At 37.9% G+C, this 18,348-nt stretch overlaps 2 protein-coding genes across 3 annotated transcripts in view; both read left to right on the plus strand.

Annotated features, from left to right (window-relative positions):
* Positions 1-12,043, plus strand: part of LOC143028014 (uncharacterized) — a 25,528-nt gene extending 13,485 nt beyond the window's left edge. The window contains exons 2-5 of the mRNA XM_076189656.1: positions 7,201-7,316; positions 7,467-7,621; positions 10,491-10,624; positions 11,938-12,043. Coding sequence (XP_076045771.1) covers positions 7,201-7,316; positions 7,467-7,621; positions 10,491-10,624; positions 11,938-12,043 — 511 coding nt within the window. The remainder of the gene's footprint in view (positions 1-7,200; positions 7,317-7,466; positions 7,622-10,490; positions 10,625-11,937) is intronic.
* Positions 12,044-12,472: 429 nt separating this feature from the next.
* On the plus strand, positions 12,473-17,826 carry LOC143027921 (lopap-like). 2 transcript variants are annotated; one of them, XM_076189568.1, is made up of 2 exons: positions 12,473-12,562; positions 16,319-17,826. In XM_076189568.1, the coding sequence occupies exon 2, from the start codon at positions 17,107-17,109 to the stop codon at positions 17,824-17,826; it is 720 nt and encodes a 239-aa protein (XP_076045683.1). In that variant the 5' UTR covers positions 12,473-12,562; positions 16,319-17,106. The 2 variants fall into 2 exon arrangements, with proteins under 2 accessions (XP_076045683.1, XP_076045684.1); XM_076189569.1 differs by having other exon boundaries at positions 12,479-12,562; positions 16,319-17,812.
* Positions 17,827-18,348: the final 522 nt, after the last annotated feature.

An 18,348-nucleotide genomic window follows, 5' to 3' on the forward strand; every position in this document is an offset into this window, starting at 1 on the left:
CTGCCACGGCACGCGTAAAATTAGTCATATTGGTTTGAAAATAGCTCCCAGCAGATCTAAGAGGCAATTGTTTACACAAACGTTGCTCACCTTGTACGTCCGCCACCACTGTTGTTTATCTCACTGATTATCTTCATATACAGGACGTGACAGTGATATCCATTATTTTTCAACACTCTCAGTTAAAATGCACAATTTGAAATCAACATCCTCTTATTTTTACTGCTCATATTTACTTCAGTAAAAATGATTACCCATTTTTAGTTTTATCTTATAATTATATTAACAAAACCTTATCACACACCAGTAAGTAAAAAATATAACATTAAGAGTCATGTTTTTAATTTTGAATACACTTATGCAGCAATTTATGTCGTATTTTTTTTTAAATATCGGTTTCCAAATTAGCTAAGTCACCCCTTTGCCTCGTGAAATCCGAGACAATTGAAAATTCTAGCGCTAATAGGAATCTACGAGCCTGACTGCGAAAGGTCCCATTCGTAGAACCTGACCGTGACCTCAGGATTCCGCGTGCCTCCCGCCACCCATTCTCAGCAAATATATATATATATATATATATATATATATATATATATATATGTATGTATGTATATATATATTATATTGTATATATACATATATATATACACACATATATATATACATATATATACACACACACACATATATATATATATACATATATATATATATATATATATATATATATATATATACTAGCCAAATCACACCTGCGTTGCTGCGGGCAAATGATCATTTTAATTTTGATAAAATTTGTGGAGAAAAGTTACACGTATCTTTATAACTCAATGGAAAAGGTAACACAAATAAAATGTTAAGAATGTAAGAAGAAAGATCAATTTGAGGAGGGAGACGCCCTTTGGAAATAAAATATATTCGGCTGTAAGAGAATAATTGAACTAAGTTTTTATTATCTTGGAACTCGAGTACTTTTTTTTTTATATAGATTTTTAAGGCTATCGGCCCATAAGGGGGTCATTAAGCCTGGTGTGAAGTTGTTGAGTCTCTACGTTTTTTCGTTCTCTTCATGATGAACTCGAATATATGACCACTCGCGAAAAAATGAAATAAAAATAACCAATATCTAAACATTTGGTAAAATTATATAATCATTTTACATTACATGCTTTCTCCTTACACAGGCTATCATAGTTTGTGGCAACATTAATTTTACAAATATAAATGATATTTATAAACATATACATTGGTTGGTAATTTTTGTCACAAAATGCCAATCATGGTAAGGGGACACTGTAATAGTGGCGTGGTACCCCACCATACCGGTTTAACCTTTAACCCTAGACAAAATCATATTTTTTGGAAATGAAATATAGTTATTCAAGCACCTGGAGTGATAGGATATCAGAATATATATGATTATGGGGGTCTATCTCCAAAACCCTAGGAGATCGTGAACAAACAAACAAACTGACAGACAGGAATGAACTAACAGATAAAATACATAGACTAATAAACAGTTCATTGAAAGAGGGAAAAGTTCCAGAAGATTGGAAAAGAGCCAATATAGTACCTATATGTAAAGGGGGAAACAAGGAAGACCCTGCTAACTATAGACCTGTCTCTCTTACAAGTACAATAGCTAAAATCTGTGAAAGAATGATCAAAATTAGATGGGTAAAGCAGTTGGAAAAAACAACGTACAAAATCCAAGACAATTTGGATTTAGACAAGGACGATCATGCGTCACAAACTTAACATGTTTCTATTCAAGGCTAATAGATGTAACACAAGAAAGAGATGGATGGGCTGATTGTGTATTTCTAGACCTGAAAAAAGCTTTTGATAAGGTGCCACATAAGAAGTTGCTTAAGAAATTAGAAAATGCAGGAGGAATACAGGACAAACTACTGAAATGGATGGAAGACTTCTTGCATGAAAGAAAAATGAGAGTAGTGATAAGACACAAACACTCAAATTGGGATGAAGTGATGATAAGTGGTATTCCACATGAAACAGTTTTGGCCCCAATAATGTTTGCTATATATATTAATGATATGGATGAAGGAATTGAAAGTTATATGAGCTTCTTCGCGGATGATGCAAAATTGTTGAAAAAAGTGAACACTGAAGTAGATTGTGAGTCGCTACAGAGTGATCTCAATAAAGTATGGGGATGGAGTAGGAAGTGGGAGATAGAGTTCAATATCAAGAGGTGTAGCATAATGGAATTTGGAAGAGGCAAAAAAAAAAAGAATAGTGGGATCATATAAATTGGGAGAAGAAGAAATAAAAAAGTAGAAAATGAGAAGGACCTGGGAGTCATTATTATGAATAATATGTCCCGTTGGGAAGCAGATAAACAAAATTTTGGGAGAAACTTATCATTTAATAAGAACAATCAAAGTGGCATTCACATACCTGGACGAAGAAATAGTGAAGAAAATACTAGTTACCTTGATAAGACCAAGATTGGAATATGCAGCGACGATGTGGTTAGAAGTACAAAAAAATGTATAACAAAACTTGAAAGAATACAAAGAGCAATTACAAAACTGGCACCAACACTTTCAGAACTATCATATGAAGAGAGACTAACAAAACTTGAACTACAGACATTAAAACAAAGAAGAGAGTGAGGAGACTTGATAACTATTTATAGAATCATGAAATGCATAGAAACTATTGATAGAGAGGATATAATATAATGGGATAGTGGTGATAAGAGACACGGAAAGAAAATTAAGAAAGATAGTTATAGAAGGGAACTCAAAAAGAACAGCTTTCCCCACAGAGTAATAGACATCTGGAACAAGTTGGACGAAAAAGTGGTGTGTGCAAAAACAATTCATGAATTTAAAACAGTTTAGATAAAATGAGATATGAAGACGGGACACCACGAGCATAGCTCCCCTTCCCGTAAAATACAATTAGGTAAACACACACACACACACACACACACACACACACACACTTTTGTCGGATGGACGGCGAGGATTACAGTTCTGAAGAAAAAGTTAAATATTCGTGGACCTCAACGCAAAGGAAGTACCTATTGTATTTACAGGGAAGGGGATAACTCGTGGTGTCGTGGGAAGTGAGGAAAAAGGAGAAGGGGATGGATTACTGAGGGAAATGGAAGGAAATGAGGAAGGGGAGGACTTGGTCAAAGAGACCAGACGGCTTGTAAACAAACCTAGGGCCGATGACTCTGGTGATGGGATTAACAAAATTGTAAAGATTAGAAATATAGATAAGAGCAGCACAGTGGAAAGTGAGGATAATAATTTCCAGGGATTTAATGAGAGTGGGAGGGATACCAACCTCCCCCGATTGACAAGACTAGAGGAGAAACTTGATAAGATTATCGAACATTGGGAGGATAGGTTCGGTAACGTAACCAACATTGCGCAGAGAGTTGAAAGATTGGAAGAACTAAAGAAGGCGAACAAAAATTTAACTAATGAAATAGAAGAATTAAAAAGACAAATAAAAGAAGTAAAAGAGGAGAATGAAGAATTAAAAAGGAACAATAAAGACAATAAAGAGGCCATAGCAAAAGAAGCACAGGGTTGGAGAAAAATCCAGGAGAACAGTAAAGTTGCATTTACTGATATAATTAAACACCAAATGAAAGAACAAACTGAAGACTCAGTCATCAAAGTGATGAGACAGAAGGAGAATATTGTAGGAGACTTAGCAGATAAAAAGAAATGTATAATTATATTAGGAATGGAAGAGAAACATAACCCAGATAGAACTTCAAGAATCAGTGAGGAAAAAGAAAAAGTAAGCAGTTTACTAGAATTAGTTCAGGAAGATGAACCTGAAATCATGAAACAAATCGAAGAGATGTTTAGGCTCGGAAAATATAGTATAGATAAGATCAGACCAATTAAGATTAAATTCAGATCACAAACAACAGCAGAGAATATCTTAGCAAAAACAGGGAAACTAGCAGCAAGTGAACAATATAAAAAGGTATGGATAAAAAGAGAAATGAATAAAGAGGAAAGAGAGGAAGAAAAAATGAAAAGACTTGAAGCCAAAGAAAAAAACGAGACCAGAACGGAGTCAGAAAAAGAAGAATTCTACTGGAGAGTAGTGAATATGAAATTGAAGCAATGGAAAATAACAGAGAGAAACTAAAAAGAAACAGAGAATACAATGGAAACAATAGAAAGTTAAGAGTGTCTTACACAAATATAGATGGATTAATAACAGGACTGAATGAACTGAACGAGTATCTGAAGGAAAAAGAACCGGACATAATGGGAATTGTAGAGACAAAAATAAAAGGTCCACTACCACCCAACAGCATAGGACACAATGCATATAATTATTGGATTAGAAACAGAGAGATAAAACAAGGGGGTGAAGTTATGTTCCTGACTAAGAAGGATATAAACGTGAGGTGTGTCACATATGGAAAGAATACAGTAGAGATGATTATGATAGAAGTAGAAGACAGAGATAAGAAGAGCAGAAAGTTTGTAATAAACTACGTGCCCCCAAAAACAGCCTCGTGGGAAGAGAGTGAACATAAAAGTATGTTAGAAGACACAAGAATAACACTAAACAAGATAATGGAAGATGGAGGAAGAATAGTTATGATGAGCGACTTTAATTGCAAAGAAATCTGCTGGGAAGAGATGACAGTAAAGGGTGGAGAAGACTCATGGGGAAATGTTCTACTCGAGATGATTATTGACCACACAATGACACAATGGATTCAAGAGAACACTAGGTATAGAAATGAAGAAGAACCATCGAGACTAGACCTAATAATCACATCAGAACCTGAAATAGTGGAAAAGATAGAATACCAGGCACCAATAAGTAAAAATGACCACATATTGATAGAACTAGAACTAAATGAGAAAAAATACATGAAAAGAAATGAACAATATAGAAAAGGAAGATTGATGTATGAAAAAACAAATTTTGATCAAATAAGAAAACTCTTTCAAATGAAAACTGGGAATGAATACACAAAGAAGATACAACAGTAGAAGACAAATGGAATATTTTGACAAAAATTTATAAAAAAAAAAAAAGTGGAAAAGTATGTCCCAAGAAAAAAACAAGAAAAAGAATATGTAAAGTGCTGGTACAACAAAAGTTGTAGAGTGTTAAAAGACAAAAGAGACAAAACTTGGACCAAATATAAGAAAGACAAAAGACCTGAAAAATGGAAAATATATACTTGTTATAGAAATGAATATGTACAAGCGTGCAGAGAGGAAAAGAGAAAATATGAAAAAGATGTCATAGAAAAATGTAAAGATCAACCAAAACTATTCTACAGATTTGTAAACAACAAACTGAAAAACAAACAAGATTTGGAGAAATTAAGACAAGGAGGAGTTGAATACACAGAGGAAATAGAAATGGCGGAAATTATGAACAAGCATTTTAAATCAGTGTTTACAGGGGAGAATATACAACCGGAAGAGATCGAATGGAAAGAGAAAGTCCCCCTTATGAAAGAAATAGAAGTAACAAAGAATGAAATAATGAAACACTTGAGTAATCTTGATGTTAGAAAATCGCATGGACCAGATGAAATAACAAACTGGATTTTGAAAGAATGCAGAAATGAACTGGCAGACAAAATACATAACATAATAAACAGTTCCTTGAAAGAAGGAAAAGTTCCAGAAGATTGGAAAAAAGCATATATAGTACTTATATATAAAGGAGGTAATAAAGAAGACCCTACCAACTATAGATCAGTCTCTCTAACAAGTACAGTAGCAAAAATTTGTGAAAGAATTATCAAAAGTAGATGGGTAAAATATTTAGAAAAAACAAAAAACAGCGTGCTAAATCAAAGGCAATTTGGATTCAGACAAGGACGATCATGCGTCACTATTTTAATATGTTTCTATTCAAGGCTAATAGATATAATACAAGAAAGAGATGGATGGGCTGATTGTGCATTTCTAGACCTAAAAAAAGCTTTTGACAAAGTACCACATAAGAAGTTGCTCAAGAAATTAGAAACTGAAGGAGGAATACAGGGCAAACTGCTTAAATGGATGGAAGACGTTTTGCAAGAAAGAAAAATGAGAGTAGTGATAAGAGACAAACACTCAAAATGGGATGACGTAATAAGCGGTGTTCCACAAGGAACAGTTCTGGCCCCAATAATGTTTGCTATATATATATTAACGATATGGATGAAGAAATTGAAAGTTATATGAGCTTCTTTGCAGATGATGCAAAACTATTAAAAAAAAAGTGAACACGGAAGAAGATTGTGAGTCACTCAATAAAGTATGGGAATGGAGTAGGAAGTGGGAGATGGAGTTCAACACTAGAAAGTGTAGTATAATGGAATTTGGAAAAAGCAAAAACAGAATAACAGGAGCATATAAATTGGGAGAAGGAATAAAAAAAAAATAGAAAATGAGAAGGACCTGGGAGTCATTGTTATGAATAATATGTCACCTGAGAAACATATAAATAAGATTTTTGGAGAAACTTATAATTTAATAAGAACAATCAAAGTGGCATTTACATACCTGGATGAAGAAATGGTGAAGAAAATTCTAATCACTCTGATAAGACCAAGATTGGAATATGCAGCAACGATATGGTCACCAAGTACAAAAAAAATGTATAAAAAAAACTTGAAAGAATACAAAGAGCAATTACAAAATTGGCACCAACACTCTCAAAACTATCATATGAAGAGAGACTAACAAAACTTGAGCTATAGACCTAGAGCAAAGAAGAGAGAGAGGAGATTTGATAGCTATTTACAGAATCATGAAAGGTATAGAAATTATTGATAGAGAGAATCTGATAAAATGGGATGATAGAAATACAAGATGGCACGGAAAGAAAATCAAGAAAGACAGCTATAGAAGAGATGTGAAAAAGAACAGCTTTCCTCACAGAGTAATAGACAGTTGGAACAAGTTAGATGAGAAAGTGGTGTGTGCAAAAACAATACATGAATTTAAAAATAGTTTAGATAAAATGAGATATGAAGACGGGACACTACGAGCATAGCTCCCCTTCCCGTAAAATACAACTAGGTAAATACACACACGTGTTTAAGTTGGGGTGTTATCCCTATAAAGCATGTTACCTTCCATAAGGATTTCATTCGAAACAAGATGGTTTCACTCAGATTGGAGAAGGTTCCTAATACTTTCCTGTGTTATTTTAACTTTTTTTCATTTTTTTCAGTTCGAGAGAGTTCCACGCCGTCAGGAGTGCCACAAAGGACTTGCTCTCAAAAGGGACGCTACGTATTGTCAAGGACAGAGTGACACGAGGGACTTCCATGCTTCTGAGGCCCTCAAGTTCCATTGAAACCTTCAGGTGTATACACGAACAGTAGGTGGTACCAGGGATCATGTGCACATATAAGTCCATAGAGTGCTAAAAGCACCACTGAGTACCACAAAGGTGACTTAGAGAACCCTTCTCTAATGTTTCCTCATCCTTTTAAGGAACTGCAGAGCTACTAGAGTACCAATCCATCAGTATGCTGTGGCGAAACCTGTTGCCGTGTTTGGGTTTGGTGGCTCTCTTAGGCCTTTCGACCGAAGCGGTCATGTCGCGGTGTCCTACACGGACTCCCGTGGAAGATTTTGACATGTCCTGCGTAAGTTTACTTATTTGTGTAAATCTAGTGACTAACACAAGTTCATAAAAAATAAGTTCAAATCAAATTATAAATGAATGAATGCAAGATATATGTCATAAAACATCATCATGAAATTTTAAATTTTCCAACTACATTTAATTGCCCATTTCCAGACTAAGTTCTCATATCTTAAAACACTCGAATGAATTTCCTACTTGGCGCCTTATAACCTGATGACATACATTTCGATGTTTCTTCTTCAAAGAATCAGTCTTATAGAATTCTTAAAACGTTAAAAACCTTTGGGATGACAACGGTGGATTTTTTCTCTCTTTTTTCAGGTGAATAATATATTTCTTGTCCGATTTCTCAAGAGTTGTAATAGCGATCTGTAGGTTACTCGATTGGCTTATACATTCACTCGTCATCGACCTCATCCTCCTCGTTGGTCTTGTGGTACGATTGGGTGCAACTGCTTTCCCCTGTTAGGTGGTGTCCGCCATTGGCTAATTAAGGTTAAGGGGTTAAGGGTTAGTATGACTATGAGCAGTCGGTTTCTGTGTGGCGTCGTGCTGTGTCCTGTCCTCTTTTTACGGCTCGGGTGGATTGTGTACCCCAGGTGATTAGTTCTGTCGCCTATGACATCTACATCATTGTATCTATGATTCATGCTGGCTGTTGTCCAAACAAAATTTATTCACAAGCTTCGTCTTTTTACCCATGCCTCAGGCCAGTATGCTACATTGGCATGGGCCTGGTAGTTGTACCGCGAGATTGGCATTGACCACCATCACATTCGAGTACTGTGGTACCTGAAATTCTTCTTGTGCTCCCTTAGAGGGGGCTTACACGGTTCGTCGAACGCGGTTCGACAGACACGTCTTTAAAGTGATGTGTGAACGTGTGAATGGGGTATTTGGGGTTCAACCAACGTGTTCGACAACCAAATACCCCGTTCTCACGTTCACACACGTGTCTGTCGAACCGCGTTCGACGAGCCGTTAGACCGTGTAAACCCCCTCTTAGGCGTGTCTCCAGCCCTCTGCTAGTTTTACCCACGTACTGTAGACTCCGAGGCGTTTTTCACATGCAGTAAAGTACACCACCACGTTATATAGGTTGAGATGTGTTGGCCTGTTTCAGCTGAACCAAACCGTGTAGCCTCGCACCAAATGTAGGCTACCGAACAGTTATTTCAAGGGTTTTGTTCTTTAGAGAAGTAGGTCACCGTAGGTATCCATTCTGTGGAATGGGAAACCCGAGCGTGAAGTGAGGCATCCACGTGGAGTTCTTTTTGAGATCAATAAGCGTATACAGCCTAGAATTCCTACAACAATAATTCGACCGCACCAGGTAAACATTTCGTAGGACTGGGAGGGGGACCCAAGAATAGAGAAGACGCCAGATACCGTACATCATATTTCTCGGCAACACTTCTGTCAGCAATGATATCTTGAGAGGGCTCAGCATAAGGCTGGTTGGTAACTGTTCCATAACACCAACCCTTGAGAAAGACACAAATTAATAACGTCAAGTAGTATGTTACTCATCTAATAAGGCATTTCTAGAGTTCCCTGTTTCCATACCTTTGTGTTCCCATTCCTTAAAATGATTCATACCAATCTCATGAAATCAGAATGTTTTACAGTATCACTGAGATTTCTGAAGAATAGTACTATTCGCCTATGGTTAATGTTCAGATAAAGCTCTGTTTGGGGTTTGCATCCTAAATGGATGAATTAAATTGCATATCTAAATCGCCGACGTAACGGTAGACCAATCACATGGAGCATGTCTCAGCAAATCATGGATCAAGACAAGACGCACTACGTACTAGGAGAGTCAGAGGCAGGGGAAAAAAATACTTTTTATTTTTCCTGAGCCATTTTTTTTTTTTTCACCAGAGCCATTTTTTAATTACCAGAGCCATTTTTGATACTTCCAGAGCCATGTATATATAATTATCAAATGTTCATATTTGTACTTAAATTTATCTACTTTCAATTACTAACCAAACATTTGATTCTATTTTGTTTTCTCATAAATACGCGAACGAAGTTATAAATGGGATTTCCCAGTTTCCCTCCTAGGCCTCGAGCGAGTTTGCATATGTACAGTGTACGTATGCATGCGGTATGTGGTATTGGGTATGGTGCATTGTACATGTAGTGAGCGCGTTGATTGGGCAGCTAGCTACATGCAACCAATGAACTTCCCTGCATACAGGTACCATGCAATTCGCAACTAGCGACATGATGTAGCACGATAGTCGTGTAGAGTTTAGTCAACATGTACTAGTATACGCGTGCATGCAGCTGATACGAAGCTAGGCTTGGTAACCCATTGAACTCTAGCAGCTATACCGCGTACACATACGTACGTACATCAAAAAAATAAAGTTGATTGATGCGTTGCGTTTATGATATCGATTGATAATGCAGTGATTGATCACGGGTAAATTGTGTTTGCTCTGATCCTTTCATCAATGGTAATGGGATTCAGGGATTGCCAAATAATGGATAATGCATGAAAAACGTTGAATCTTGCCGCGGGAGCGATTTTTTTGTGGGGGATCGCTCCCGCTATTGGATTTGCGAGAGCGACATTGGAAGTTTCCCGAGCGAAATCGCTCGTCGCTCCCGTGTATTTTTTTTTTTTTTTTTCCACTGGTCAGGTCAAGACGTCAGGTCTATCTAAGGGCTTACCAGGAACAATCTACCAGGAAAAGGGTGACTTTGGCTATGTGTTTACGTCATGAGAGACAGGTGGTTTGAACAAACATCAGTTTTAGATAAATTTGGCGAAAGAAAATTATTTTATCTAGCTAAGAGAAACCCTTATATAATTTCATGATTTAAATAAGATATTTTTTTTTCTTTCCTGACAGTTTAGGAGAACCTGGTACGAGGTCATGCGGACAAGAGGCATCTTTGATTTCTCAGGCAGGTGTGTAAGGATTATCTACACCAAACAAGAGAGCAACCGTCAACCCCTCATTGCTAAGAAAACATATATTTCGAAGTAAGTAAAAAAAAAAGTCTACATGTTCCTTTTTATATAGATATATGTAATTTTTTCGTGGAAGGGATAAGAAACTCATCTTTCCATAGATGTGGCTCGTCGCTAAGAGGGTCTTATATATATATATACGGTGGAGTCGATTGCCTTATAATTTTGCTGGTTACGTTGGGTAGCGTCCCTTGGTAGATTTGTGCGGTGTTCTAGACGATCTTTGTTACCGACCGCTGATACGAGAATGTTGAGTTGTGGCGATCTTCGAATCCCAGTGGCTGCTACCAGAAAATGTGGAAAGTTGTGATCCACACTTTTGGAGGCGATGTGAGTAGTGAAGCAAGTAAAGGCTGTTTAGTTCTACGGATTTACTCTAGTAAATCGCAGCCAGTTGTCTTGTGCAGAGCCAGTCGAGATCTTCGCTAAGAAGCAAGGCAACTGACCACGAAGGCTGTGACGGTTGCCACTACATCAATTTTTTGTCGTACAGTAATATTAACAATGTGACAGAAATGGGTATTTACATGGGAGTGATACACTCAATATTAAACAAAAATATATACAATTATGATACATACAAGGACATGGCATATTTTAATAATACATGGTGGAAAATAAAATATAAGGATAATTCCTTCTGTGGACGTACGCGTCTCAACGGTTGTCTCTTGTCTGGATCAGATGTCCTAAGAGGTCAATGACATGTCGGCCTAATTCCATTATTAGGTGGCCTCTGGTCGGGTTCTGGTTAGACTTGACGCTCAACAGCCGCTTGGTGCCCCTGCTGCGACGTAGGCTACGCAAAGTTGTCTGGCTTGATATCTATCTTCTTGTCGTGTGACGTCCTGTGACGCGTAATATATCTTCTTCCAACAATATCTCATATGTATTGCCTCTAGCAGTTGAAGTCGTCTGGGGTCCTCATAACTTCCAATGTTTTTGGTGGAATTCATTTAAGTTTCCCTAGTAATTTCTTGGCTGTTGTGTCATTTGTGATGTTGTTTTGTAGCACGTTCTAGCTAGTGGAAAGTCCTGCGTCGGCTAAGACTACATCGAATATAGCCAATGTAACTATTGAGTTGAGGCGCGCAGTCTGCGCGCTGATATTCATATAGTACGTTGGCTTTTGATGCTATGATAGTTCGCCTGAAAAGGATGTTTTTCATAATTAGCAAAGAAGTTCTTGGGTTTTTGTAGTAAATGAGGATAGGCTTTGTTAAAGTCAACGGCGGTGACTGCATTGTTTATTTGGTAATTTATCCTTTTAATTCTCCTAGTAAGACAAATATTATCTTCTGACACCGCACTTCTCCACATCTCAGATATGGCACGGAAGAGACCTTCACCGGCAATATCGTACAGGTCGATCGAGATGCAGATACCGGAATTATTTCCGGCTCCTACGACCTCAAATCACCCTGTAAGTAGCAACCCGCCATTTAAGTCTCCTTTACATAGTCTCGTTAAAAAGCCCCTCAGTTCTTTTTCTTCTTCTTACTGTAGTAAGGGGGAGTAGAATAAAATTTTCGCTCCCTCATTTGAAGAGGAGCCAGCCTATGGCAGGAGCATCTTCCAGCCAAATTGACGAGAGCTGAGTGGATTTTAAGTAGGACTGCTTAATCCTGAGCATTGAGTAACTTATCTTGCTCGCATTACTCATGTGCAGTCATTGATCAGACCCTCTGAGGGAGTACATGAGATTTGGGCCTCCTTCATCATTAATGACAAAGAAGTTTTCAGAATGGTAAAGAAAATTCAGACAAAAGTACGGTAATGTTGATTCCTTTCCTTCGGCTCTCTTTCACATAACCTGACCTGGCTCGACGTGGTGGTTCGTGTACTTTGCCGTGAACACAGTTAGAAGAATTAATTACATGGTGATCGATACGGATTACGATAACTACGCCATCTTAGTTCGGTGCCAAAACTACGGCTTCTTCAATAGGGGTAAGTGACAAATCTATTGTAAAGGTGTTTTCAGTGCATTTATATCCGTAATTACATCCACGTACGGATATGTATATTCTTGAAACCATTTTCATTAGATGTAACAATCTTGGCTTGAATAAACAATTTCAAGACTTACAAATACTACTTACCTCGATGGTCATGATCCCATATTGGTCACATTGATTTTTCTTCCCATTGGTTACGTTAGTGTTACCTAACTGGCAGGCTGTGACCTCTCCGAACCCACTTCCTTTTCAATGTTATTTTTTCTTTTAGTGATCTATGTCCTTTCTTAATTTCAATTTTGTGACCTTTCTCAATTTCTGTTCTTTTGACATATCAATTTTTCTTTGTTTTATCTTTCTTTTTTACCTTTCCTATAATCTTAGCCTGCGGAAGAGGGAAAGCCTGAATTGGTGGTCTCCAACACTCATTCCTTCTTGCTCAACTGAGCCTGATATCCACCTTACCTATCTTTATCCCTACTGATCCCCTTTTGTGGCTGGGAGAACCTCAGAAACAGTTTCATGCCATACACCAACACCGACATGCACGACGCTACACACGCAGTAATTGAAAAGAAATGGCGCCTAGTCGCAAGGGTTGTCAAAAACACTGAATAAGCACATTACAAAAATAAAGTACAACAACGGTGCTACTTTTACAGTTTCTCTGCGTACAAACAGACTTAAGATTGCACTACGTAAAATATTTACTGACTTCCTCCACCGTCCTAAGAGTCGTAGGTTTGACGCTATCTTGCACGACATTCACTGGCTACAGAGAATCCTAGAGAAGGAAATATACACTTCAATGGGATAACACGCCTACAAGTGCAAATATATACACTTTTTTTTTTCTTCGATTAGAATTAGTTTTATTTCTACCTTTTACTCACACTGTATCTACTCACTTCAGTTTTCCTCTCGCTGATTTTTTTTCGCCTTTCTACCTTTCTTTGCAACTATGTTTACAATTCCTTTCCTCACTTTAGCTGGTTACCATCGACGTAAGTCCCGCTCCTCTTCCCAGTGTCTCCTGAGCCGCGCTACACAATAAATAAATAAATAAATAAATAAATAAATGAATAAATAAATAAATGAAAAAAAAATGAAAAATAAAATAATCCTTAAAATGGCCGTTAGAATTAGGATACACATGTATCATTTAATTTTCCTGTAGATTTTTATTTCTTTCACATAAAAATAGATCTCGCAAAGGTGGGTAGTTTGACCTAGATGTTCATTATAGGTTGAGAAAGAGGAAATGGGCGGAAGATTGATAGGTAGTTGGAAGAACCTGTTTAAATGAGAAGGAAAAAGAGCAGATGTATAAGGAGACACTGAAAAAAGTTTGGGAGTTGGTGAAGGTACAAGTGGATGGGAGAAAAATATGAGTTATAAAGAAAAAAGAAGAGAAGCAAAACAAAAGATAAAGGAGGCTGAAAGGAGACCAAATATAAAATGAGGGAAGAGTATGACAGAATTTTTTTAAGTTAATAAAAAGATGTTTTGGAAGGAAATTAAGAGAGGAAGGGGAGGGGGTCTAGTAAAGAAGAAAAGGTAAAAGGCGCAGATGGACATATCTGAATGGAAGAGGAGGCGGTAAAGAGAAGATGGGCGGAGTATTATAGAGAGCTGTTGAGTGTGGAGGAGACTCAGGAGGCATTAGTGATAGCAATAGGAGACACTAAGAAAATAACGGTAATGGGAGAGGAAAATGGAGGAGAAATAAGAAAAGATGAGGTGCAAGTAGCTCTGAAAATGATGAGAGGAAGTAAGGCACCTGGGTTAGATTGGTGTCATGCGGAGTGTGTGAAGAAGGGAGGTACAGTAATAGTGGACTGGCGAGAGAACTGTTTAATGTGTGTCTAAGGGAGGGTAGAGTACCAGAGGACTGGAGGAGTGTATGTATAGTTCCGCTTTACATAAGAAAAGGGGACAAATGTGAGTGTAGTAGTTTCAGAGGTTTATTGAGTGTAGTTGGAAAGGCTTATGGGAGGGTTTTAATTGAAAGGATTAGAAGAAAAACAGATGGAGTAATTGGTGAGGAACAGTGTAGGTTTAGGAAAGGTAGGGGTTGCGTGGATAAGGTTTTTGTGATAAGGCGGATATGTGAGAAAGCTTTAGGAAAAAGTGATGATGTTTTCGGGGCCTTTATGAATTTAGGAAAGGCTTATGACAGGGTAGACAGGAAGACACCGAGGAAAGTTTTGCAGATATATGGGAATAGGGGAAAGCTGTTAAGGGTAGTTAAGAGTTTTTACGAGAATAGTAGAGCTTGTGTTATAATTGGAAATGGAGAGAGCAGGTGGTATAAGGTAAAGGTGGGACTGCGTCAGGGGTGTCGCCGTGGCTGTTCAGTGTGCACATGGATGGGCAAGGGACTGGAGATGGTTAAAGAAAATGGAGAAAACTGGGTGGTGAGCCAGTTGTTGTTTGATGACGACACTGTATTTGTGGCATGATCAGAGGGGTATTAAGGGAGTTAATGATGGAATTTAGGAAGGTATGCGATATGGGAAAGTTGAAAGTAAATGTGAGTAAATGCAAGGTGATGAGATGTACAAGGGGGAGAGGATTTCAGTGAGTTGAAAGTAAGTCTTAAAGGAGAGAGGCTAGAGGAAGTGGATAGCTTTAGGTATTTGGGGTCACATGTGGCAAGAAAAAGGAAAAGTTTAGGTGAATTGTAAATTTAGAGAAGCAAATAAATGCCTCGGAGGATTAAATGGTGTAATGAGAAATGGCCATCTGGGAATGAATGCAAAAAAGTGATTGTATGAAGGAGTGATTATGCCAATGGCATTGTATTGGGTAGAAACTTAGAATTTAAGAGAGGCAGAGAGGATAAATTTAGATGTGTTTGAGATGAAATATCTGAGAAGTATTGTAGGGGTTACTAGGTTGGGTCGAGTGAGAAACAAGGAGGTGAGGAGGAGAGCAGGAGTGGAAACGATGACGGATAGAACTGATGAAAGAGAATTGGGATAGTTTGGACACATGGAAAAATTTAATTATGAAAGATTAGTAAAATAAGTGTAAAAGACAGAGGTAGAGGGAATGAATTTAAAGGGTCGACCGAAGATGAGATGGATGGATGGAGTGAAGGGAGCGATGAGAAAGAGGGGGGTCTCTGTTGAGAAAGGAAGGAGATGGGGGTGAGTGGAGAGTGGCTGTGTATAGATGATAGTATTATGCAAGGAAGGGAGAGATGTGTGAATGGTGTTTTGATGCAGCTCGAAGGGATTTATCCCCGTCTTTTCTTTTTCTGAATGAGGGGACGGGGAGTGGGGCCCGCTGGTTAAGGGAAGCGGCATTTCTGTGGATGTAGTGTGTCTTGCTACATTGATTCTGACCCAGGGCAATGGGTGGGATACAGGGATGACCCACCATCCACGAGGAGCTAAGATGAGAGGGAGGAAAGGGTGGTGGAGGGGAGTGGAATGGGTGGGAGTAGGCACGTACTTTTGACTTGGCTATCTACCTTATAAGGGGCGAAAAGATCTTGATATGTAGATAGATAGATCTTCACTGGTCTTTTCAAAAACCTTTTATTAGGATTCCTTGCTGGGCATATTCTCTTTATTTGCTCACGTTTGTTCTGGCGTCACACAGCACTTTACAAGACTACGGGATGTGGTTCAGAAACTGTCGACAGGAAAACTTTTATACCTCTTTTCTTACAGGGCACTGATTTCTTCTCAATATGCTACCACTTTTTGTTATGCCTGACCATCGTCTTGCCTTGTTGCAGAGAACATATGGGTCCTGTCGCGGAACAGACCACCCACAGATGATGAGAATGCTGCTATCGCTGCCGCCTTGGCGAGACACAGCATCAACAGTGCTAACCTCGTATCAATGGACAATGGTTGTCCACCGGGTGATCCTGATTTCAAAGGATGTGCTCGATAGTTTCCTCGAAGACCCAGTCACTCTCCGATCCAGGGAATCTGTTCTTTCACGTTTGAATTCTAGGCGGAGGACCGTGCCCCAGATATCACGCCGTTTTACTTCAAGCTAGTGTTGTTATCATTTTGTTGTTACTATTTATTTACCTTTGTAGTATTTTCTATGGTTAGAGAGATTCTGCTCCAGGGAACACAGTTGCCCTTTTTTACCCTTGTATAACCTCATTACAATGTGGTCAATAGACAGGAGGTTGAACTGCGATTGACATGTGACCAACACAAACACACATACACACACACACACTTTCGTCGGATGGACGGCGAGAATTGGAGTTCCGAAGAAAAAGCTAAATCTACGCGGATCTCAACGTCAAGGAAGTACCTTATTGTATTTTATAGGGAAGGAGAAAGCTCGTGGTGAAGTGGGAAGGTGATAAAAAAGAAGGAGAGGGATTACTGAGGGAAATGGAAGGAAATGAGGAAGGGGAGGACTTGGTCCAGTAGGCCAGGCGTCTTGTAAACAAACGAAGGACTGAGGATTTTGAAGAAGGGATTAACAAAAATGTAAAGAGTAGGAATATAGATAAGAGCAGCACAATGGAAGGTGAAGATAATAATTTTCAGGGATTTAATGAGAGGGGGGGGGGGAAGACTAGAGGAAAAACTTGAGAAAATAACCGAACAGTGGGAGAATAGGTTCGGTAACATAGCAAAGATTGCGCAAAGAGTTGAAAAATTGGAAGAACTAGAGAAGGTGAACAAAAACTTAACTAATGAAATAGAAGAATTAAAAAGACAGTTAAAAGAAGTAAAAGAGGAGGATGAGGAATTAAAGAGGAATAATAAAGACAATAAAGAGGCCATAGCAAAAGAAGCACAGGATTGGAACAAAATCCAAGAAAACAGTAGAGTTGCATTTACTGACATAATTAAACAACAAATGAAAGAACAAACTGAAGACTCAATTATTAAAGTGATGAGACAGGAGAATATAGTAAGAGACTTAGCAGATAAAAAGAAATGTATGATTATATTAGGAATAGAAGAGAAATATAACCTAAATAGAACCACAAGAATCAATGAGGAAAAAGAAAAAGTAAGCAGTTTACTAGAATTAATTCAGGAAGATGAACCTGAAATCATGAAACAAATTGAAGAGATGTATAGACTCGGAAAATATAGTACAGATAAGACCAGACCAATTAAGATTAAATTCAGGTCACAAACGACGGCAGAGAATATCTTAGCAAAAACAGGGAAACTAGCAGCAAGTGAACAATATAAAAAGGTATGGATAAAAAGAGAAATGAATAAAGAGGAAAGAGAGGAGGAAAAAAAAGAAAAGACATGAAGCTAAGGAAAAAAACGAGAACAGAACAGAATCAGAAAAAGAGAAATTCTATCGGAGAGTAGTGAATAAGGAAATACAACATACTAGAGAAAAACAAAAGGGAAACCGAAAAAACAATGGAGGTGGCAGAAAACTAAGAGTGTCTTACACAAATATAGATGGATTAATAATAGGATTGAATGAGCTGAATGATTATCTGAAGGAAAAAGAACCGGACATAATGGGAATTGTAGAAATGAAATTAAAAGGTCCACTACCACCCAACAGTGTAGGACATGATGCATATAATTATTGGATTAGAAACAGAGAGACAAAACAAGGGGGTGGAGTTATGTTCCTGACTAAGAAGGATATAAACATGAGGTGTGTCACATATGGAAAGAATACAGTAGAGATGATTATGATCGAAGTGGAAGACAGAGATAAGAAGAGCAGAAAGTTTGTGATAAATTATGTGCCTCCAAAAACAGCCTCGTGGGAAGAGAGTGAACATAAAAGTATGTTAGAAGAAACAAGGATAAC

This window comes from Oratosquilla oratoria, chromosome 9 (genome assembly GCF_046742065.1).
Source record: "Oratosquilla oratoria isolate Oo_2021 chromosome 9, ASM4674206v1, whole genome shotgun sequence".
Taxonomy (NCBI): Eukaryota; Metazoa; Arthropoda; class Malacostraca; order Stomatopoda; family Squillidae; genus Oratosquilla; species Oratosquilla oratoria.